Here is a 25059-nt window from a genome sequence, read left to right on the forward strand (position 1 = left end):
CCCATATGCTAGGACAAATTCGTACAAATACTCCTTCTTCCCTAGTGCTATTAGAGCATGGAATGGGTTGCCTGAGCTAGCAAGGAACACCAGTGACTTAGCAAAATTTAAGTCATTGGTTACCATGCATGGTAGGACGTAATCATCTTCTTTTTTGGAGTAATGTCTGTATTATATAAGATAAGATAGACAGAATGAGGTACAGGGCGACGTAAACAGACAACTTCCAGGACGCATTAGAGACAGAAGCCTTTGATAAACGTAGACCTAGAGTCTACATATATATATGTAGATAGATAGATAGATAGATAGATAGATAGATAGATAGGTAGATAGATAGATAGATAGATAGGTAGATAGATAGATAGATAGATAGATAGATAGATAGATAGATAGATAGATAGATAGATAGGTAGATAGGTAGACAGATAGATAGATAGATAGATAGATAGATAGATAGATAGATAGATAGATAGATAGATAGATAGATAGATAATTACTTTTAAAATACTCTCAAATACTTTGTCTACATGCAAGGCCCTACTACCAGAATATTACACGACTTGATCATTTAAAAGAGTCTCTGTCATTATTGCGTGTAGGTCTGTAGAACAAAAGTGAGAAATGATCACTGTAGTAACAAAAAATGAAACAGCAGACGACCATGTTTAAATTCAGATATTACATCGGTACGTGCAGAGGTCTAGCTCCGGGGTCGGCAACCTGCGGCTCGCGAGCCACATGCGGCTCTTTGGATGTGAAGCTGCGGCTCTTTCGTTCCATACGTAAATATTATTTATTTTATCGAAATTTTTTTTTTTCAAAAAGTTCTGAATCGTTTAACGAGGATTAGGCACTGATTCTATCTTCAGCCACTTGTACTCGCTTTTCACCCCACCCCCACCCCCATTACACGCGTCGTCACTGTAATCATTCCGTCGGAAGCTCTTGAATGACGCCGTCGTCCGATGCTTCTATGTACGCTTTAATTCGCTTTTGGCTGTGACGTGTAGTTTATTGTTTCAGGTAAATGAGTTAGAAGCGAATTATCTTCTCAAAGTTAGAAACAATCTATAAGTAATGCTGATCTGGGTTGGGTACCAGTACGTACCACTAGAAATTGCACAAAAAGGCAAACCATTTACATATGGTATGTCAAAGATTGCTTTATAGGTGCATCTGGAAAACATTTTCATGATTTCGAAAAAAAAAATTGAAAAAAAAATCAAAGCTAAAACAGATAAAATAGCTCAAATGTCTTTAAATGTAACATATTTGCCGGTGGAAGATATTCAATATTCTTCTGTCTTGTCACTTGCTATAGTTGAATTGGCAACATAAAAGACAGGGTAAGTTGACGCTTTTGTCATGTATGTCTTCCCAAGTTCCAAAAGAAGAACTTGGATTGCTACCGCTCTGGAGACAAACTAGAGGGGATGATAGAGCGTATGCCGAGCAAAAATACCTTGAAGACATTAAAATCGTTTAAAAAACAACTGATTGAGCCAGACAGGAAAAAATAAAGGAGCAACTAAGATTCTTCGAAGCAAAAAAAATTGCGAAATTCTTACGTTTCACTGAATAATACACCAAGAAGCGCTTTTTGACCAAACGATTCAGGCCAAAATAGTTGAGGTCATAAGTTCGGTAATCAAGATTGTTAATAGCATCTTGTCAAAAGCACTTAACCATCGTCAGTTTAAAGAATTCTTAAGCGAAATGGAAACTCCGTATTCCGATCTCCTTCACAAATAAAGTGTGTGATGGCTTTCCAAAGGTAAGGTGTTGAAACGTTTTGGCTTGTGCTTGAATGAATTAAATACTTTCCTAAATAAAAAAAAGATATTTATCACCCTGAATTAGAGAACGACAAAAGGTTGCAAAACTTTTAACTTTACATAACAGCGAAATTAAATGAGCTGAATGTTAAACCACAAAGAAATGGAAACCCAGCCGATGTTTGGGTAGAAGATTAGGCTTCTTTTGAAAAAAAAATATTATTGCAGAAGAGCGGTAAGTTACTTTTTTATTAAATGTCTAAAGAAATATCGCGATAATATCGGTGCAACTTTTGACACGAATTACTTCAGCACAGTTACAAAAAATAAATAGTTCAAATATGAATTTGTTGACAGTTTTCTATGACAGTTATGAAGAATTACAAACTAACAAAATCATTCTAGCATTACTGGTAAATCAACACAAATAGTAACGAAATCCACATTGATCCATTTGAAATTGATACTGGATTTCTAGAAATGCCATTGAGTGAAAGTAAAACTTTGTGGAGTTGAAAATTTAAAGAGTTGAAAAGCAAGTTGGAAGAGTTGAAAGTCCAGAAATGCATGTACGTAACGCAACAAGAAAAATGCCGCGAGTTGATTCGGCGCAAGGAATAATCTTCCAGTTTGCAACATTGAGGTGAAGAAGTTCGAGTGCTATATTCGGATCTACATATTCGTCCGAGCAAGCGTTCTCTTGCATGATATTATTAAAAGTAAGAAGCCAACAAACAAATGAAAATTTAGAGTCGTGTTTGAAACTAAAAACAACAAGTTATGAACCAAATGTATACAAAATTTCTAAAACCAAAGCCATTCATTGAATTTGTTTGCTTAATTGCTTGTTATTGAAGTACAAGTTAGTGTTACTAATAAATGTTTAACTGCTCTATTTGCTACCAACATAAACAAAACAATGATCTAATAATGCCATATATATATATATCTTATCTACTTTTGCTGTGAAAGCACTAGTTATATATGAATACATATATATTTTGTCTTTTGAAAAAAAAAAAAAATTTTCATTAAAAAATTAGTAATGTGAGTACTACGTATTGTTGGCAAGAAAAAAAAAACGCTGTGGCTCTTTAAAATTTAAAAATTTTGTAAATTGTAATTTTTGGCTCTTTCAACTCAAAAGGTTGCCGACCCCTGGTCTAGCTCATTGCGCTACACTTTCCATAGGATGTAATCTCACTTTATCTCTGGGCATTCGGTTTTAATTCCTGTGTCCGGAAAACATAAACAAATAATAACTATGTTCGGACTTTGTTGCTTTACCTCAAAATCTGACTTTCTTTCATTATCAGTCAAAACATTTTTTTTTAAAGTTATTTCATCCGCTTTTCAAAAAACAAAAAGTATAAATAATTAACTCTCCAATTGATGTTCAATTGTTTTCTTTCACAGATATTTGCAAATCTAACAAATCGATTTTTTCAGCCATGAACTCAATCCGCCTTGTTGTTATTGCTGCTGCAATTATCTACGGTGAGTTATTATTTTTAAATCTTCTGTATAACCTGAAAGCCTGTTAGGTATTCAATCGTTAGACCCGAAGCCAAAACTTTTGATTCAAATAAGATTGTATTGTAAGCGAAATGCTGTACTTTTTATTTTTTTTATTTATTTAAATTTCGTTGTTTTTTTTTTACTGCAATAATATTCTTATGACATGATTAGGAGTTTGGCGCGAAAAGTTATTTGTTTCATCAAAAGGGTTAAAGTTTACGTTTAGTGACAAGGACGTGACAATTGAAAAACAAGAATAGGGTTTGATGTGCAACGAAAGTAAATACAGAATAGTTGTGGCGGCTTTAGAGAGAGACAGGGATTTAGTTTTAGTTTATGGACATGGCTATTTAGCCTAACGATATACGACGGTTCTCTTAATTATAGATAAAAGGAATTATTCGACATCTTTCATCAGCGCCGAGTATTTTTTTCATAATTGGCCTTTCGCATGTGCTCTTTGGTTATTTGAGGTTGGACCTATCTTACAGAAGACACAGCGCCGAGTCGCCCAACGATATGAATACACTTCGCAGGGACTAATAATTGTTTGTTTTTTTTAGGGTCATGTTTAGTTGATTAAATGTTCACCTTAAAATCACAGAAGTTCGAATGCTTAAGAGCGTAAGATCATATTTTATATTTCCAAGCGGATACTAAATAATAAAAAATAATATTTTTTATAATTTTAAATATATTATCATTGAATGTTTTTATTTATTTTTTTTTACAAATTTTCAAGCATTAAAGAGATAGCAAATTTTTAATTTGTTTTTAAGCACATTTTCTCTACTTCAGGTGTCAGTGCCATCACCTGCCCCAGGTGTACCGATGAGAATGACTGGACGACTTGTACTGACACACAAACATGTAACGGAAATGATGACGTAAGTCTAATTAACTTTGTTCTCCTCCTGTTCAGCTCCAGATTTGTTTTGAAGTAGAAACTTAACTAGTAAGGATACATAGGTCCTAAACAGTGCTAAGCTGAACGAACAGTGCTAAGCTGAACGAACAGTGCTAAGCTGAACGAACAGTGCTAAGCTGAACGAACAGTGCTAAGCTGAATGAACAGTGCTAAGCTGAACGAACAGTGCTAAGCTGAACGAACAGTTCTACTCTGAACAAACGATACTACTCTGAACAAACAGTGCTACTTTGAACAAACAGTGTTACTCTGGACACAAAATGGTTCTATGAACAAAAAGAGCTACTTTCAATAAACAGTGATACTCTGGACAAGCGGTGCTACTCTGAACTGAACAAACAGTGCTACCCTGAACAAACATTGGTTCTCTGAACAAACAGTGATACCCCGGACTAACGGTGCTACTCTGAACAAACAGTGCTTTTCCTCAACCCTGTAAAGTGAAAATCTCCATTAAAGAGATAATTACTACTGTTCCAACCACTCTACAGTACACTTCTTTAAACTTGCACGTCGATCTCATTTGTCTATAATTGACTAGTCAAAGAAGTGAGAATGCTCTTATGATCATAAAATTCATTTGTTCAACAACAGCTTTTCTTTCCTGATTTTGTTGTAAATGTTGTCATTGAAAATAAAACAGCTCATTTTCTTAGCAAAATCAATTTATAGGAAAAAGGAAAAGCTCGTTCCTCAAGATGACCCAGTGTACGACACTAAACCCCTTAAAAAATATAGCGTGCACTGCTTACATTTCATGTAGATATCTAATCTTTGGCCTAGATAGGCCTACATACTTTTCTTGTTATGTTGAATTTACCTCATTATGAAAAAACACTTAGGCAGGCTGTGGTTTAACGGTTACTCCCTAGTTACGTAGCAGTCATGGCTAATGTTTCAAACGCCATCTTGTTTCTTACCAACAGACTTGCCAGCTGGTTGTGGAGAATGACGGCAGCAGACACAGAGTGAACTACCATTGTACACACAGCCAGGTAACAGTTTCTGTCTAAGACATTTATCTTAATTACGTATATAGATCACATACAAGGATAAAATAGGTCTTTTTATTAACAAATGTGCAATATTTTAACAAATTTGCAATATTTGAACTCTTTCTCTCCTAACTAACGATACCAACGTTGATTCCACCAGAATGTGGTAAATAATTACAGAAAGAGTTATATCTGTTTAGTGTTGAAAACGAAAGGAAACCCCAACAGTTGACAGCATTATGTTCAAAGCACCTCTGTGTCCATTCACCCTTTGCTCGTGCGAATCAATGCTTCTGACAACATACTTTGCATACCGGTACACATACATGCTCTATCAATCACACCCACACACTCCCAATACAGAGTCCAACTGCACACCCCGACACACACAACCACACCTCACAACACACACAGACACACACTTTACAGCACACACAACAGCCACACTTCAATACAAACAACTAACGTACACAACACAAATAACGCACACACAGCACAGAGACAAAACTACCCACAAATAAACAAACACACACCAAACCACACATCACAATACACACAATACACACTCCCCCAACGACACATTATGATATACACCATCTACACATCACGATACACACAACACACACATACCTCAACTACACATCACGACACACACAACACACACACCAACTACACACCACGATACACACAACACACATACACACCAACTACACACCACAATAGACACAACACACACCCCAATTACACGCCACGATATTCACAACACACACAATACCCCCAACCACCTTTTTAAATACATACAGCCTGAATGAACATTAAAAAAAAACAACAGCTTTTTCACTAAGCATTCCAAAAAAAAAAAGAATAAATCTGAATGCAAGAAACTAAAAGTGTAAGAAGTTTCCCAATTCAAATCCCATCATTTTGTCGGATGTACAAGTGCATTTTGGGAGTTCATATAATCAGCTATTCTTCATGCGCCATACTTACCAGCATATTGCAAGCCATTTAAATGTCCCAAATACACAAGTCGAGACCAAAAGAAAAATTTCTCTGTTGCTACATTATACACTGTGGGCTGAGGTGGGTCCAAATAGCACCACTTTATAGGCCTGATATGGTCCGCGGGCCGTAGTTGGGTATCACTTTCCTTGTGATATACCTTAGAACTCTCAATCGCTGAGACTAGTAAGACGTAATGATCAATAGATTGACTTTTTTGTAAACAACAATGCTAAAATCCATTACGCTGAACTAAAGAATCCATTCGTGTTCAATACTTTCCACAGAACTGTCAACAACATGAGACCCAACACTGTGACATCACCGTACATGGACACTGCACCTTCTGCTGCGACACCATCGCTTCCTGCAGAAATCAGAGAGAGGGACTCTTCGACTCTTGTAAGTAAAACGTGATTAATAAAAAACATTCCGTAAACAGGCCACGCGTAGAAGCGGCAGTAAAGCTAGACTGTTACACGCATTGACCTTTTCATGAAGAGGTGTAGCTAGGTTTGGCGATTAGCTAATGGCTGACCCTACATCACCACTTCCCAAGATAAGCCTTCTAATTAAAGCTTCTAAACGTTCAGAAACTTGGTTGTGGGTCTAGATAATGGTCATTCTTTAAAAAAAAAACAACTGACGTCTTTTAAACAACAACACCAACAACAACAAACACAAAAGTTCGGTTCACTCCTTATCGAGAATCTCCTTAGTCAAGATTATTCTTTTGTGTGTCACAACTTTCCTGCAGTGGCGTAGCTAGGGTGAGTGGAGGGAGGTGTAAAAAATATGAAAATCCCCTCGGGCCTCCACTTGAGGGGTCCCCAAATGAGAGTCCGAAATTTGTTTTTACATTAAATATTACTCCATTATCTCATGTCATGATGTCGAATGTCGAAAGGCATCCAGCGCAGTCTATGTGTTGATTTATATCGCAATATTTTAGTACGATTAACCCTCAGGGTCCGTTCACAACTTTGTAACATGAGCATTCTTCTATATTTTGTTTTATATTTAGATATTGTTTTTATATTATTATTTTTTTATTGTTGTTCGGATGTAAACAATAATGCTTTTAAAAAAAGTTACAAAATTACATTTCCGATCGAAACAAGTATTATTATTTTTTTTTAAATAGATCAATTCCTACTTTAGGTTCAAATAATATAATAAACTAAGGATTCATTTTTTATAGGCCTTTGAAAAAAAAAAAGCGAGAAATGGGATCGAACCCACGGCATTGGAGTAACTAGTTTAAACGAATTTAACTAACCAGCCACATTACTACGTGCGAAATAAGGCTACAAATAAATGTCTCCTCAATTTACGTTCCTTGAACTACTTTCGGAGTGCGCTAAAAGTGGACATTGAACCAAGTCATTTAGCCTAAATGGTTTTATTGGTAAGTGTCTGATTCACGAATCATAACACGAATATATCTTTGTACTTTTGTTGCAGTGGCGTAATTATACACAAAATGATTCACATACTGAAATGATGGAAGACCATATGTTTAACAAATAATGACACAGGAACATTCAAATTTGTTCACCTGAGATCGTAGAGATGTATTAGCACAATAGCTCATTTTTAAGAACAATAAAATTTCGTACGAAACAAAATTATTAGTTCTGTTCTTGTTTAATACATACGTGTGGATTAATTATTTTTTTAAAAATATTTATCTCACGTTAAGGTGAGACTGTTGAAAAGAGAAGAAATCCAATCACCCTAAAACTTTCAGCTGCCTGGTCGTCTGGTCTGCGTTCCGGACGGACGTCACGATGGTCTCGTCTTCGAGCCGTGTTTCTGCCATCCCCCCTCCCCCCCCCCCATCCCACGTTGTTCTGCAAGAGACTTGGACTCTAGGATGTAACAATCTTCCTTGTTGATGGAAACTCTGCCACCTTAAAGTCAAAGAAACAACTAAGTAAAACTGTAACTAATTACATGTAGAAAACCTTACAGTGAGTCAATAAATTAGAAAGAGAAAGTAAACTCCTAACATCTGTTTACTTTATTGAGTTCTATACACAAAATGTTAAATGTAAAAGAAAGCTGCCACTGGATGGCGAATATTTATTTTCAATACAAACCCAACCCTCAGTGGTTTCACCTTGTTTGGGCAAAGAGTTCGGAATGTTAAAAATGGTGCATTTGTTGGAAAAAATGGTCTACAAATATTTAATTATTAGATAAAATGGGTTTACTTTGAGAAGATAACAAGCACAAGAAAAACATATAACTTACTTTAAAAAAAAAAATATTTTTTTTTTATATAACATGTAGCTGTGATAAACAGTTTGCAACAGTCATGTAGTCAAATGTGTAATAGATCTAGACCAGCAACAATAAATCTGTGTGAGTAGAAATATTTATTCCAATCGTTTTTGTTTAGCGCTATTTCATGCTTTTAACTTTCTCAATACTCTATGATCCTATCTGGATACGTTGAGAAAATGGGGGGGGTTGGAGAGAGAAAGAATATGATATCTAAGTGGATGTTACCATAATTGTATTTTTCAAAAAAAAAAAGGGAACAACCTGAATTCGAACTCGTTGAACGAGTGGCTCACTACTCCTCGGGCCGACGTGCTAACCACTCAGCTAGTGAGGTACTTATGATTAGAGAAGATTGTATAGTTATAGATTGTTTATTTGAATTTCGAGCCACGACCAATTCATCTCTCACCACCACTTCCATCAATTACACATTTTTTTTATCAGACAGACTGAGTGAGTTTATATACGCTGTTCAAAAATACAAGACATACTTTAAATAATAGCTGCTGATATAAGGGAAAGAACTGCAAATTTAAAGCCTTAGGTCTCAATACAGTAAGATTTATTTCCTTTTTGGTATCAAAGAAATTTAATTAATTAGGACTATTTAATTATATTATTATTCTTTTAAATTGATTAATGTTTTTTTTTTCTTCTGAACAATGAATAATTATGCAAAATTTCAATTTGATCCTAGAATGCAAAGTGGGAAAAAAAACGTGTTCACAATTTGTACCAGATTGACAGACAGAATGAGTCAATATAAGCTTTGTACAAAGTGGCCAGCTACTGTTACACAAAAAGTTCACAAGTTCTAAAACATGAAATTTGATTTTAAATATTTTTTTTTTTTTAATTTAGATGTAAACGTCGTAGCTGGACGGTCAGAAAGACAGACAAAATTCATACTTACAGCTGCCTTTCCTCTCACGGAGCCGCTAAAAAAACATAACAACTAGACATACGAACTTAGGCTCACTGTTTTCTTGGTGTAGACCTCTTTTATATTATAAGACAATCAATTCCTGTGAGATTTGTCCCTGAGCGGACCGTCCCTTTTATTTTCCTCTTGTAACAACTTAGGTCTCGAGCAGAAGACTTGCTACGTCTACAGAACAGGCCTGGTGATGTATGCCTGATGTCTTTCTTTCTTGTTAGCGGTTAGAAAACATCAAGTTATTATGTAGATTGCTAACCTATATGAAACAAGCAATATCTAAAACTAAATAAATAACAAGGTTACAAAGACAGTTTGTGTGGAAACACAAATTCAAAATCGGCCCCCGAAGTGGTCCACCCAGGCAGGTAAGAAGGCTGGTTTCAATATTTTCAGAAAGAATATCAGAATGAAATTCTATCAAAGACAAATGACAGAGAAGAATAGAGAAAGAAGGTTGACTGATCTTGTGTGGTGCCCCAGAGGTCCAGCAGACCAAAGAATACGTGAAAGTGAATGTGAAGTTAGATGTGAACCTGGCCTAACTGATGTCTTATAATGATTATCTAATTAATCTTATTGTTTGGTAAAGGGTCATTCTCTTATTCCAATCCTCAAAAAAACATTTCCGTAAAAAAAAAAATTAAAAAAAAAAATTCCTTTAGTTAGGTGTTCCGTGGCTCTGTGCAGTTCAAGGCGATAATATGAAAAACTACTAATTAATTGTTGTTTTAAATTATGTCCAACTTATATGCATACTAAATAGATGTTTTTCTGTTTTAAAAAAAGTAAACATTTTTTTTTGTAAATGTAGTAGTTAGTATGACATAACTTAAAGTTAGCATTACAAATGTAAAAAAAAAAAAATAATTGTTTTGACAAAAAATCTAAAACCATTTCCATAAATGTGTTAGAAATATTTTATATGTCATGGCAATGTACCAAACAGTCTCCGGTGATTGTTACAATTAATAGTGAATTGTTGTAAAAGCGGTGTATTTTTATGAAAAAACTGCTTGCTTAAGTGATTTAAAAAAATAGATTTTTCGCTTTCAGAAAAGAAAAAAAGTAGCTTTGCATCAGAACTTTTAATGGTATAAATATTTTCACTATTTTTTCTAGTTTACAAAATTAACATACCTTAGATACTTATTACATAATAATAAAAGAAAGACTGTGCCTTACCTATGCGATGGGGTGGGCTTATGCAAAAGGGGCATTACTGATAGTCAGTAAAAAGAAAAATACACTATAATTTCTAGTTCCCCTGGTTGTCATAGATATAGTACTGGACATCAACAATACAATTTTAATTGAAACAATAATTAAACAAGTGACCTTTCTGAAATTGTTATAAAATACGTTTTCACGCAGCACAAAAGCTTATGTATGAAATGTCACCTCAAAAGGTTTTAAAACGATAGTCCCAATAAACTACTCAAACATTTAGTGACCAAAAAATACAAAACACTATGAAATTGATGGAATTAAAGATTGCATATAAATGTGCGTGCCATGACCATCTCCACTGGAGCAAGGGTCCAATCGAAACTCTTATCAAGATTGTATTTCTTCTTAAATCCATGCTTCGTGTCTTGTGTCAGAAACAAGAAGATAATACACATGTCCAGATGATAAAACACATGCCAAGAACTTTTTTTTTTACAAAATCTCTATCAATGTTTTATCTTTAAAAAATCAGAATTTATGACATAACAAAAGAAAAACAATTTGGCTTTTAAAAACAAATGTGTTTGCGTGTCTGATCAAATATAAATTAGAAGTAGACCTAAGGCTAAATGGATTAGGAAGTATTTTCTTGCACAGTTCTTTGCTTCTAAAGATAACTCAGTTTTCAGCCATGAAAACAACAAGCCTTATTGTTTTTACTGTTGCAGTTATCTATGGTAATAGCTATTTATATATTGTTTTTTTAATCAAGATATCAATAATGTGAGGAAGTCACCTGCTGTTTAGCTAGAGTAATAGAGTAATAGTAATTTTATTCAAGTTTCTAAAATCATTTCCTCTACAACGCTTAGCTAGACGATACGTTTGGGGTTTGATGTCACGAGGTCTTGATCGATGCTACAATATGTTTATTTGATGTTACGATGAGATTGTGTTGATCAGACAATGGGTTACTGATGTCCAATTCCGTATAGTGGGAAAGCGTGGTCGAGAGGCTAAGTACGCTTGAACTTGGCTTGGCTTGGCTACCTATGAAGGGGGGCTCGCGGTTCGAAACCCGAATAGAGCAAAGTTGTGTTTACTGTGCGCGTAAAGGCAGAACGGAAAACCTTCTCCCAGATACCCCTCCCCCCACTGGTCCACAAATGAGATAGGACCGTAGCGCTCTAAGCATGCTATAATCATGAAAGTAGCGCTATATAAAAACTATAATAATTTTGTTCAGTACTCTCCTCTTAAAAAGTTACTGAACACTCCAATAATATCCTTGTAGGCCCCATATATGGAGGACCTATGTACTGTATGACTTGTGTGTCACTCAAAGTGTACAAGAAAACGACAAATAGTTGCCATATGTCCTGCCGATGATTTAGGACTGACTTCAAGGTTTTACACATTACATTTTGTCTTAATGTACAATTTTACTATTAAAAAGTTAACTTCATACATATAGGGTAGATGATGTAAAGGTCATCTGTTTCTGTGGCCCATGGTTAACGAGGGTGTAATGTGGCCAGCACAACGACCGAAAGCTTTTACTTTTCCCCAACTAATCTCAGGTACACAGTAAAGCTGGGTGGACTCAGAGGCGCCTTAAAGATCTCGAAACCCAAGTCTTCACGACGATTTAAACCTGGGACTCTTCTTTTCGGAAGCCAAGTACTTTGCCACTCCATTTTCTTTTACTAATGTGACTTTACTACTGCAGGTGTGAGTGCCATTGAGTGTCCCAGGTGTACCAATCCGAATGACTGGAATTCATGTAGTGCCACGCATGTCTGTAATGGACCCGATGACGTAAGTCTATTCGAGATGTAGTGAGTGCATGTCTACACTGTTACATATACATACATACCCCCACTAGGGTCTTGTGGTTTACGCTCTGGACTGTCAAGCTCAAACCCCGCCCGCTGCAACCAGCATCCGTCCTGGTTTGACCGAGTACGAAACTAAAGCTTTAGGCTTTACATCTGTAACATCTTTGAATTTAACAAAACTAAATAACATAAAGATTCAAAGATAAATTGGTCAAAGTGAAAAAGTGAAGTGAAAAATCGTACACAATATAATTTGACTAGAATTACAGGAAGACAAAGGATTCCATTTGTTGTATATATATTTATACTACTAATAATAAAAAAGTTCCATCGTGTTCAGGCCTCATGTCTCGCCCTGGTCTCAATAATTGAGGATATGTGAAGGAGTCGGTAGGGAATAAATGATCTTTTGGTTCTTGAGGCTCTTCGGGCCAAGAGGTCAGTGAAAAGCCTTTCTCTCGTTAGTGACCATTCCTAGGTACATTTTCTGCATTGGTCATAGGTCTGACTTATCTGAAGGTTGGCATTCTTAGTATCTGACCCTAAACTTGCATTTGTTAGATGAGACATGTACCTACTCAGTTGTATAGCAATAAAAATTTTATTTTCCCTTAAATTATCTCTAATTTCATCTCATCAGTTGCATAGCAATAAAAATTTTATTTTCCCTTAAATTATCTCTAATTTCATCTCATCAGTTGCATAGCAATACAAATTTTATTTTTCCTTAAATTATCTCTAATTTCATCTCATCAGTTGCATAGCAATAAAGATTTTATTTTTCCTTAAATTATCTCTAATTTCATCTCATCAGTTGCATAGCAATAAAAATTTTATTTTTTCCTTAAATCATCTCTAATTTCATCTCATCAGTTGCATAGCAATAAAAATTTTATTTTTCCTTAAATCATCTCATCAGTTGCATATCAATACAAATTTTATTTTTCCTTAAATTATCTCTAATTTCATCTCATCAGTTCCATAGCAATAAAAATTTTATTTTTCCTTAAATTATCTCTAATTTCATCTCATCAGTTGCATAGCAATAAAAATTTTATTTTTCCTTAAATTATCTCTAATTTCATCTCATCAGTTCCATAGCAATAAAAATTTTATTTTTCCTTAAATTATCTCTAATTTCATCTCCTCTGTCCCTTGACTTTCGTGGTAAAGGTGCTGTGACAGTTCCCGTAACCAAATCCCTCCATTTGTTTTCCCGTCATAATATGCTCCAGAAATATCTTCAAGGGCCGAGATTGTCGCACTCCTGTGACGTCCTAAAAGCTACCCGGTATACAATTAACCAATAAGCATTTCATGTCACAAACAATTCTACAAATGGGTCTCTCTAAGGAGTCATACACTCTTATACTTCTTATAGATCAACCTGATTCACACGCTATTTGTAATGGAGTTTCTATAGCTCCAATGTCTACGTTCTCTATAAAAAAAAAAGGAATTCTAATCACTAATGTACGTAGTTTCGTGATAGTTGTTTCTGTTAAATCTTGCTATTACTTAGTATTTAAATACACGAGTATTAAACAAAAAGTCTTTTTATTGTATTTAAATATTTCAAACATTTTATTTAAGACAAATAACAAGATGCATTAGCCATGTATAGGACCTAGAGAACAAAGTCTTACACACTACGCAAAAGAAATCTTAGCGTGGGACAATTTGTTTTTAAAAGTTATTTCTCCCACTTCCCATTCTCAGATCTAGCTGTAACTGTACAAAACTATTCAATGTACCTATGAAAACATGAATGAATTAAAAAAAAACAAATCTATTAATTAATAGTGGTAATAAATTATTTTGTTGGATACTGAAAAGGGAAATATATCCTTATATATTGAGATATATACATTTAAATGTGGAGTTCTTCCCCATAGATAATCTTTGGTACTTTAAAAAGGTATTTTTATATTTTACTTTTTTTTGTAATGTCTTTTTTGATATATAAGAACATTGGTAAAAAAACAAAAACAAAAAAAAAAACTGTTTTGCTTTGGGATGGTTTCACATGCGCGTTTATCAAGGGTTTTGAGTACAAAACTAAGACCAGTCACTAACTGGATGATATTTTCTAATGCTTGAGGTGATGCCGACTGCCATCAGGGCATCATCCTTCGGGAGGTTTGTGTTTGGGCTAGGATGTAGATTATCTTCAGGATCTAATGTAACTTTGGAAACATGTGAAATATTTTAACTCACAGTTCTAATGTGTTGTACTGTGCCAACAACTCATTTACATAAAATACAAACTACAACAGAATCATTGAGTGGAACCGGAAGGTCATACACCACATACACGAAACTAAAATCTCTCTTCTCAAATGAAAGCTTTCTATTTTCTCTCTCTCTCTATCTGTCTCTCTCTCTCAAAATAAGAAATAAATTCCTCCATAAAAAAAACACCCGCACACCTTTTATACCTTGTACTCTTCACGGAAACTCTTAGGCTATCCATGGTAAGTTTCTCATCATAAAAACTACTGTAAGACTACAATGTAAAAAAGTAAAGTTCCCCTCACAGAGATTGCAATCTATGGGGCAGAAAAAGGTCATCTGTTTCTGTGGTCACGGTTAACGAGGGTACCATGTGGCCAGCACAATGACCAACCGCCTATCAATTATTTTGTCAATATAGAGTTGGTGGACCCTGAGGCTAACTAAGGATCCTGAAATTCGAAATCCCAGTCTTCCCCAAGATTCGAACCCCTTGGTTCGGTAGCAAAGCACTTTACCATTCAGCCACCAAGACTAAAATATATAGGGTATAAAAAAATTAGCCTTAACGCTACTAACATGATTTGTGTGAGTTATTTGTTGCAAAAGTATGAGTTGAACCGGTCATCAAGAAAGGTTTGGGCATTACGTCTCGCTCTTGTTACTCAGCAGGCATGATGGCCATTGTCTGTCCCAGGTGTACCAATGTGAATGACTGGACATCATATAATGTCATCTTGTTTCCTCTCTACAGACATGTCAGCTGGTTATTGAAAATGACGGTACCAAACACAAAATCAACTACCACTGTATACACAGACAGGTAAAATTAGATATTAATTTAATGGTATACATGGGTCTCATTACTAAAGTAGAGTGACTACATTGAAATAGTAATAGGTTAAAATAGAATTTATTTTTATTTAGTGATCAAGATTTTAAAAAATCATCCCAAAGATGTCAACATTTAAAAAAGGATATTGTTCGCCATTTATTATATAAAACACAAATATCACAATCATTTAACACACACATACAATGCACAAACATAACCAACATACATAGTCCTATATATACAACAAAACACACACACCACCACCAGCATATAATATTAAAACATTTATTAACGCATAACACATACACATCACGCACGACATCCAACACAACACACAAAGACACAATACACACACAAAACACCAAACAAACTACATACACATAAACATTTTGTCTTCCTACAAATCATCTTCATTGTGTCCTACACATCTCGATACAGATGCTCTTTAATGTATACACAACTTGAAGTTTGAGAACTAAGAGGTTTGTTTCTCGGAGGAAGATTGGGGTTGAAGTTAAAAACCTTGAATTGTGTGCATTTTATTTCTTAATTTTAATTAATTTTAAATTATTTACATTCTCTGGATAGACCATTTACAAAAATGTCTGTCTGGACATGTCACGCTATTGGTCATGTAACCGAAATCTACCTTTTAAATACTATCGTCATCCCAACGGCGACGTATGCAGGAGAGGTATGGAAGTCTTTTTGAAAAATGGAGAGGAAGCTAAATATAGCTAGGAAGAAAAGGTAGAGATCGGGTCGCAAACAGAGAAATCCTACGCCAAACAGGCACTCGACCACTGAGGCGCATTACGTCGCGCGAGGTTTGCTGGACATATTCTCCGACAGAATAAATAGCGCGCCAAATAGATAACATTAACATGGCGGTCGACACAGAAACAGAAAAAACGCATTCAGGAGTGTCCCTGTATATCCTGGTGCAATGAGGGATGTCCCTGTATATCCTGGTGCAATGAGGGATGTCCCTGTATATCCTGGTGCAATGAGGGATGTCCCTGTATATCCTGGTGCAATGAGGGATGTCCCTGTATATCCTGGTGCAATGAGGGATGTCCCTGTATATCCTGGTGCAATGTATATCCTGGTGCAATGAGGGATGTCCCTGTATATCCTGGTGCAATGAGGGATGTCCCTGTATAACCTGGTGCAGCACCATTATGGATGAACTCATGCAGCAAGCAGTGCTGGAGACCGATGTGAATGAAGACAGCTTGCCGCCCAATGTTATTCTAAATCATCTTAATAAAAATGCTCTACTAAGTATTGAACTTTAAATTAAAACTCCGCTAAAGTCACCATGATTTTTTTTAACAGGGCCGGCCTTAGGCATTGGCAAACTAGGCAGCCGCCTAGAGCCTCCGATTGATGGGGGTCTCGCAAAAAAAAAAATTGTTAGATTTAGAGTAGAAATAGCGAGACTTAAGTGCAAAGTTATTTTTTGATTTTCTATTTTTTGGGGGGAGGCAACCAAATTCATTTTGTCTGGGGCCTCCAATAATCTTACGCGGCTCTGCTTCTACGATTGCAAGTCTAGTCTGAAGTTTTTAAATTTTACTCATATACACTATAATCTAATTATACATTTTATCTCAAATTTGATCTTAATCGCTTCAATATTGCTCTAAATGCGTAATGTAATCAACGAGTGGTTTCAATTGTCTGGTCAACTGTCCACAGAACTGTCAACAACACGCGACTACTTACTGCGACATCACTGTACACGGTCACTGCAGCATGTGCTGTGACACCATTGATTCTTGCAAAATTTTGTTAGATACTGTCTTTGAAGCAGGTAAGTTAAACATGAATAGAGAGGAACTTTTGTTTTAAGTCTGTCTTGAAGAAAACAAAAGCATCAAATAACACAGCAATCATTAATTAATAATAGTAAATGGCAAAGAAAAAGTTTACGTAACAAGACTTGTTAACGTCTTTTAAACATCCTCTGACATGTCTTATTGGCGATGTACAAAAGAAGAGTCTATATACAATAAAGTTATTATAACATCAGCAGTTCTCGTTCTTGAAAAGATACATCGAAAAACTCCATTAAGGAATCGGAGCGTCTATGCTGCCCCATTATGCTGTTGACCGTTAGATGGTTACACTATCACTACGATTAGGTCGTGTCCTAAAGCTTTCGCGATGTCCTCGGTGCTGGACCCCCACAAACAACGAGAAGTTTCTTCATATTTCTCTTATGTAACCGCTACGCACCGCTTAATGGCGTCCCCTTTGTGAAACGGCCAACTTGTAGTACTGGGTTATCGACCTCATCCACTCAGGTAATCTGTTTAGCTATTTGTAGTTCGTTTATCTACTTCCACTAACAGACTCATCCACTCAGGTAATCTGTTTAGCTATTTGTAGTTCGTCTACTTCCACTAACAGACTCATCCACTCAGGTAATCTGTTTAGCTATTTGTAGTTTGTCTACTTCCACTAACAGACTCATCCACTCAGGTAATCTGTTTAGCTATTTGTAGTTCGTCTACTTCCACTAACAGACTCATCCACTCAGGTAATCTGTTTAGCTATTTGTAGTTCGTCTACTTCCACTAACAGACTCATCCACTCAGGTAATCTGTTTAGCTATTTGTTGTTTGTCTACTTCCACTAACAGACCTTCCCACCGAGGTGCCACGTTGAAGCCACGGGAAGCTGGAATGACCTCGGTGAAGAGGTACTAGATTCTTTCACCTTCACAAGATCTCAACAACAAAAAAAAAACATTTAACTTAACCCAGTCCATGAAGATAGCAACCAACAGAGAAGTATTAGAAAAACTAAGGAGAACATCATAAGACCAAACATAATAAATGACCTCCTGAGTCTCAGACCTCTATATTTAAACTACACACTGGCCATTTTCACTATTCAAAACATTGACTGATCACCCATAAAAAAAAATTGCTGAAATGGAATCATTTAAATCATCCAGATAACAAGCCACATTCAATTAGATGGACTGCAAAAAATTAAGTATAATGATACTAACAATCATCAAACGTAAGAAACACAATAAACCTTCGTCTTTATGCTATCACAAATAAAAGACTCAACATAAGTAAGTCAGCCTCTACAATACCACTATGCGAAAATATATAGGCAATGTCTTTGATTTCGAAGATTAAGGATGAGTGCATTATTTCACAAGACCACACAAACCCAGTTCTTTCTATAGGAAAAAAAAAGAACTATGAATCTCTAGCCTCTAGTTCTAAACCAAGCTAAAATAAATAAAAAAAAGAAGCAATTTCTAAAACAAAATGCAATTGAAATATCAATAACTGCATTTAACTTCAAAGGGGTCAAAACTAACTAAAGCAGCAATTTGACCTCTACTGCCTCAGGACCCTTAGGCAGCGCAGCTTGCAGCACAGTATTACATCCAGGCAGAGCCTGCTATGCGCTGATCCTAAACTGTGTCGTAACTTGCCGTTTCTTTGAATAGATCTGCTTCTTGGAGAGACGGGTAACTGATGTTTTGGCGACATCGTTCCGGCCATAGCTAATGCTCAGGTATTTATCTTATTTCCATGAGATGATGCTAGTCGTTACGCGGTGAAGGAGGCCATATCAAAAGGCATTTTTGTTGCAATTGACATAACCCAAATAGTCAATAGTTTCATATGGGTTTATCACTTGAATGTAAGGTAGCACATTTTCAAAACTACATTTTCTGTACTGCAGGTGTCAGTGTCACAACCTGTCCCAAGTGTACTAATGTCAATGACTGGATGTCATGTACAAATACTCAAATATGTCATGGCAGTGAAGATGTAGGTCAACTTTTGAGTTCTTCTACACTTTATCAATTTAAATGTTTCTATCTATCTATCTATCTATCTATCTATCTATCTATCTATCTATCTATCTATCTATCTATCTATGTATCTATCTATCTATCTATCTATCTATCTATCTATCTATCTATCTATGTATCTATGTATCTATCTGTGTATCTATGTATCTATGTATCTATGTATCTATGTATCTATGTATCTATGTATCTATGTATCTATGTATCTATCTATCTATCTATCTATCTTTCTATCTATCTATCTATCTATCTATCTCTTTCTCTCTCTCTGCCTGTGGGCCTAGGGGTATTACTGAAATAGTGGATTGTATTTAGACCTATCTCAGATATGTTGATTGTGCCCTTCACATTTTTATCTTTCCACGACAATAAAAGTAATGTATGAAAGTAGGTCAACCCGTTTAGCGAAATATCAAATATAAACACTTTGAAAATGGGTTTACCCGAGTTGTTAACAATTTTCTCTCTTTGATTGAGATAAATTTATATATTTTCTTTTATTTGTAGAGCCCCCCCCCCTCCGCTGTCGTGGGGGGGGGACATTAAACGTACACTACGGTCTCCACCATGATCTAAGGAACATTTATGCAAAGTTTTATTAACACTGATCAAAAGGTTTTGATTTCTATGCGGGACATACATACATACATACATACGCCCTACATTCTGCTTTATATATATTTTATTTAGTCATATATATATGTTTTACTTCGGTTGTAAACTTGACGTGGATAAGATGTTAATTCTGAAATGAGAAGTCAAACAGAACTCTAAACGTAGCTTTTAAAAAAGTGTAGGGGCCTCCACAAAAGTTCTGCCCCAGGGCCTCTACATACTTATATCCGGCTCTGCATCTAATATCATCTTGTTTCTTATCATTAGGGTTGTCAACTGGTTGTTGATAATGACGGTATAAGACACAAGGTGAACTACCATTGTATACACCGACAGGTAACATTTAGATCTTCATTTTTGCAAAGCTTATATCAACTCACTCTGTCTGTCTGGTAAAAAGTTTGAACATGTTTTTTCTCCAATTTCCCGTTCCCGGATCAAGTTAAAACTTTGCCCGATTATTCATTCGACCTGACAAGACATGAATCAATCAAAAATATTGACTGATTAGTTAATTAATTGTACATAATTAATTAATGTGTTTGATATCGAAATAAGAGGAATAAATGCTGCTTAATCTGAGAAGTGGATGTATATATGGATTTAATCTTCTTATTACGTTTTGACACTTTTTTTCCATTTTCATTTTGCATAAATATTCATAGTTAATGACAATATACAAATAAAAAAAAAAAATAGTTCATTTAGAACTAATCAATTAATATTGTTTGTTATAGCAGAAAGGGATATAAACCCTGTAATTTTCAGTAGATGACAGTAATTAGTGGTTCTTTCCCTTAGATAAGCTGTGATTTAAAAAAATATACTCTATGCTATTGCTTGTAATGGAATACATTCGTCTTACTAAAGTATAGCCATTACATTGAAGGATCAAACATATCTACAATATGCTCGTAATCTTTTAACCATTACTTTAAAAAAAAAAGTCTTAACACTTAATGTAGTCAGCAAGTGATCACGGTAATATGGTGAACAAAGAGAACATCTTTTATAATTCTCCTAACTCGTGTTAGTTACTTTGCTACAGAACTGCCAACAGCACGAGACTCAACACTGTGACATCTCAGTACACGGGCACTGCAACTTCTGCTGTGACACTGCTGACGCTTGCAGAGTTCAGATAGAAGGAATCTTTGACCCATGTAAGTAGAATATACTTAAAAGGAACATTTCGTGACAAAGCTGTGATCATGTGACAAAGCTATGATCATGTGACAAAGCTGTGATCATGTGATAAAGCCGTAATCATGTGACAAAGCTGTGATCATGTGACAAAGCTATGATCATGTGACAAAGCTGTGATCATGTGATAAAGCCGTAATCATGTGACAAAGCTGTGATCATGTGACAAAGCTGTAATCATGTGACAAAGCTGTGATCATGTGATAATCATGTGACAAAGCTGTTATCATGTGACAAAGCTGTGATCATGTGATAAAGCTGTGATCATGTGACAAAGCTGTTATCATGTGACAAAGCTGTAATCATGTGACAAAGCTGTGATCATGTGATAAAACCGTAATCATGTGACAAAGCTGTAATCCTGTGATAAAGCTGTGATCATGTGACAAAGCTGTAATCATGTGACAAAGCTGTGATGATGTGATAAAGCTGTAATCATGTGACAAAGCTTTTATCACGAGATAAAACTTTTATTATGTAGACAAAGTCTTCCCCTTTTAGACCTTGTGGTCTATAGGGCAGATGATAAAAGGTCACTTGTTTCCGTGACCTACGGTTCAAAGAGGGTGTAATGTGGCAAGGACAACGACCAACCGCCTTTACTTTTTTCCCATATATTGACATGTGCCCATTAGAGCTGGGTAGACTCAGAGGCGCATAAAGATCCCGAAATTAATAATTCCAGTCTACGCCAGGATTCAAACCCTGGAGCCCCTGTTCGAAAGCGCTCTACCGCTCAGCCACCGCGCCTCAATTTAGTAAACAAATACATAATAAAATCGCTTATAAGAGCAATTAGAAGTTCAAAATCATTTTATTTTATTTACTGTAAAACTTTTGTTTAGATTCTTTATGTGATCATTTTCCCTTTCTAAAAACAATTCATAGGAAATAAGAAAAACATTAAAAATACTTTAAAAAAAAAATCCTTTATGCAGCTTATTGAGTGATTGGAAATTAATAAATGTTATATTTAAAATCATTTTTTAACCCTACCCTCTTTCCCTTTCTCGTCGAAAAGAATCCTTGTTAAAGCGAATGTATAGATCTATTACAATTTATAAAGTTTTAATATTCAAAGATAGTCTTAGAAGACAATGCGCAAAATTGTCCTGAATTTATTAAACTCTTGAATCAAGCCTTACATTCGGAAATTTCCAAATGCGAAAGTCCTTTCAAAAACGTGATAGACCTTTCAAAACGGATACCTGGATTTAGTCTCTATCCAAATTTACATTTATTTTTCTTTTATTCTGAAAAATTATTACGGCCAAATTTGAGTTTTTCCCATGCGCCAACGAGCTAGTTATTCTTTTCTCAGCGATATACATCAACTGTTAAATTTCTAGGAAAAGGGCTAAAGCGCTTTTTGAGATCAGCGTCGCCCGCAATGAAGGAGTGACATGAATAGAGGAATTGTTTTGACTGGGATGTAATTATCTTGAGAATCTGAAGGAGCATCCGAAACATGTAAAACATTTTACAAACAAAAACCCTGAGGCAAAATGAGGATCCAGTGACCTTTGTGCAGCTTGCACCACATATTGCTACATTTAGATCACCAACTGATATTTGCCGTCCCGATGGATACAACAAAATCCTAGAGAATGGGGCGGGGGTTCCTAGTTGGCTAAAGTACCCAATGGGTGGTTGTTTTTTTCATTTTTACCAAACTCAGATGAACTAGATCTATAGTCGTTTTACGACTGAGGCAAATATGTTGAACATTTTGTTCAGTTACTTCCCCAGAAATTTAATGCCTACTTCCTGTCTTCTAGAAAACACTGTAGATCCAATAGAAGTGTTTTACACACTATTCATTTGAGTTCATACTGACTAGTTTCAATGTGTGAAATTTGGAATGCATTTTCTATTTCTTTTTGTGTGTCAGTTTTAAAATGAAACCGTGTGAATTTATGATAAATAAAGTAACTTTTTTACATTTTATTTTACAGCGGCTTAACTTGTTGATATGAAAGAACCAAGAGACCTACAGCAATGTTACTGTAGCCATGCAGCAATGTTACTGTAGCCATGCAGCAATGTTACTGTAACCATGCAGCAATGTTACTGTAGCCATGCAGCAATGTTACTGTAGCCATGCAGCAATGTTACTATAGTCATGCAGCAATGTTGCTGTAGCCATGTTGTCCCCAAATTATGATACTGTGGGCTTTTATGTAGTTCCGACAGTCACATTTTTTTAATCTTAGAAACTCAGTGTGTCGTTGTGTCCTGTACATTTGTAGAATTCTCGTCCATATATAAATGTATACATGTATAATAGAAAGTATATCAATCTGCTTGGCCCAGTCTGAGCTTGGTCTACTTTAAAAAAATATTCATCCAGTGACAGAATGGGTTTTCATATATAAATATTTCTCTTGAATTGTTCAATGACAATAAAAGCAAAAAGTCATGATTCAGTTGTTTTTTCTATGTCAATACCAAAGAAAGTGTCCTAAACAATGTTCCCTGTTACATTCAAATAGAATTAACATGTTTTAGCATATACTTTTGATAGCTCTTATAATGTCTTATGAAATGCAGACGTTACTTCAAAAATTCAAAAAAAAAAGAAGATGATTACGTCTTATATAGTAGTATTATATCTACCACTATAAAGTAGCAGGGCCGGTCCTAGAGATTGCGGGGCCCTATGCGAAACGGATAGCGCGAGGCCTATTCTGAGTTGTGAAAAGGATAATAAGTGAAAATTAAGATTTTGTATTAGAAAATAAATTCGTCTTTTGCATTTTATTCATACTTTACTAAGTACAAAACCACTGTCAAATTAGCTTTACAAGCCATCTACAGTAGATGATAGTTTTTCAACTAAAAGCAAATTAACCATCAGATCTGTCTTTTAGATTTACTATCAACTAGCAAAATATCGCTTTTTTTTTTTTTTTTTTAAAGATAGAGTTAGAACTATATTTGTATGCCAGTAACTATTCAAGTAAATTAAGAATTTGAACTTCTTGTTTTGGTTAAAATTCGTCTTATTATTAAATTTTTATTAAATGAAAACTGAAAATGCCGTTTTTTTTTTTATTGCTAGTAGGATTGGCGTTTTCCATATTGAATGACACCCAGAAATGACAACTTTGTTATTAAGGAGATTTGCATCAGTTTTCAGAAGATTTTAATAATTTCACGAGATTTTCATGACTTTTTCGTATATTTTACAATTTCATGAGAATTCCAGAAATTTAAGTTAAAATGGTTTATTTTAATAATTTACACCTAGAATTCGCGCGGGGCCTGCATAGGTTGCAGCGGCCTAAGACCGGCCCTGTAAAGTAGTTATTAAATATTATTTGTTTTCTTGCAAACTTTGTTGTTGTTTTTAAGCAGCTTCTTCTAAAACAAATTTAATGACACAAGACGCGTAGAAGTTGAGTTTAATCGGGTTTTTCCTTAGTGACGTGACGAGTAATTGAAAAGTAGGATTACGAACTAAGAAGAGTAACGGACAAAACGCCTTAGAGGACAACGTTAAGCTAGCGACGACAGAGGACTGTGCCCCTTTTATTATTTATTAAATTGTTGAAGTTATCAGCCTGCGTGATCAAGTATATTCATTGTTATTCTGTTGTTGTGTCTTCAACGAACTCGCATACAACATCAACATCTAGAATCTAGAATTATATACACAGACCATCAACAACTGGTCTTTCACGTTTCTTTGAGAAGTTGTTTAAAATGTGTTTTAAAAATTTGGCCGATTTGGCTCTGAGATGTCTAATGGGTATATCGGTTCAGTTTTAAAAACTCTTATGACAGGAACGGTAATTCAGTATCAGAAAATGACTAGCATCACGCCAATGGCTTGCTGAAGTGCCAGCGCCGTGATCTCATTTGGAAGGAAT

General features: G+C 35.3%; 2 protein-coding genes across 3 annotated transcripts in view; both read left to right on the top strand.

The window, feature by feature from the left end:
• LOC106055610 (uncharacterized) overlaps positions 1-23609 on the top strand; it is a 39259-nt gene extending 15650 nt beyond the window's left edge. Inside the window, exons 1-8 of one of the 2 annotated variants that reach the window (XM_013211931.2) lie at positions 11196-11354; positions 12347-12435; positions 15442-15510; positions 17224-17338; positions 19240-19328; positions 20252-20320; positions 21033-21147; positions 23143-23609. In XM_013211931.2, coding sequence (XP_013067385.2) covers positions 11309-11354; positions 12347-12435; positions 15442-15510; positions 17224-17338; positions 19240-19328; positions 20252-20320; positions 21033-21147; positions 23143-23150 — 600 coding nt within the window. In that variant the 5' untranslated portion in view covers positions 11196-11308 and the 3' untranslated portion in view covers positions 23151-23609. Of the gene's footprint in view, positions 1-11195; positions 11355-12346; positions 12436-15441; positions 15511-17223; positions 17339-19239; positions 19329-20251; positions 20321-21032; positions 21148-23142 lie in introns of those variants that run through there. The other variant, XM_056012299.1, reaches the window with a different exon arrangement.
• Positions 3130-7849, top strand: LOC106055612 (uncharacterized). The gene is made up of 5 exons (XM_056012302.1): positions 3130-3275; positions 4095-4183; positions 5151-5219; positions 6509-6623; positions 7686-7849. The coding sequence occupies exons 1-5, from the start codon at positions 3230-3232 to the stop codon at positions 7691-7693; spliced, it is 327 nt and encodes a 108-aa protein (XP_055868277.1). The 5' UTR covers positions 3130-3229; the 3' UTR covers positions 7694-7849.
• Positions 23610-25059: the final 1450 nt, after the last annotated feature.

Source organism: Biomphalaria glabrata, chromosome 15 (assembly GCF_947242115.1).
Source record: "Biomphalaria glabrata chromosome 15, xgBioGlab47.1, whole genome shotgun sequence".
NCBI classification, from domain to species: Eukaryota; Metazoa; Mollusca; class Gastropoda; family Planorbidae; genus Biomphalaria; species Biomphalaria glabrata.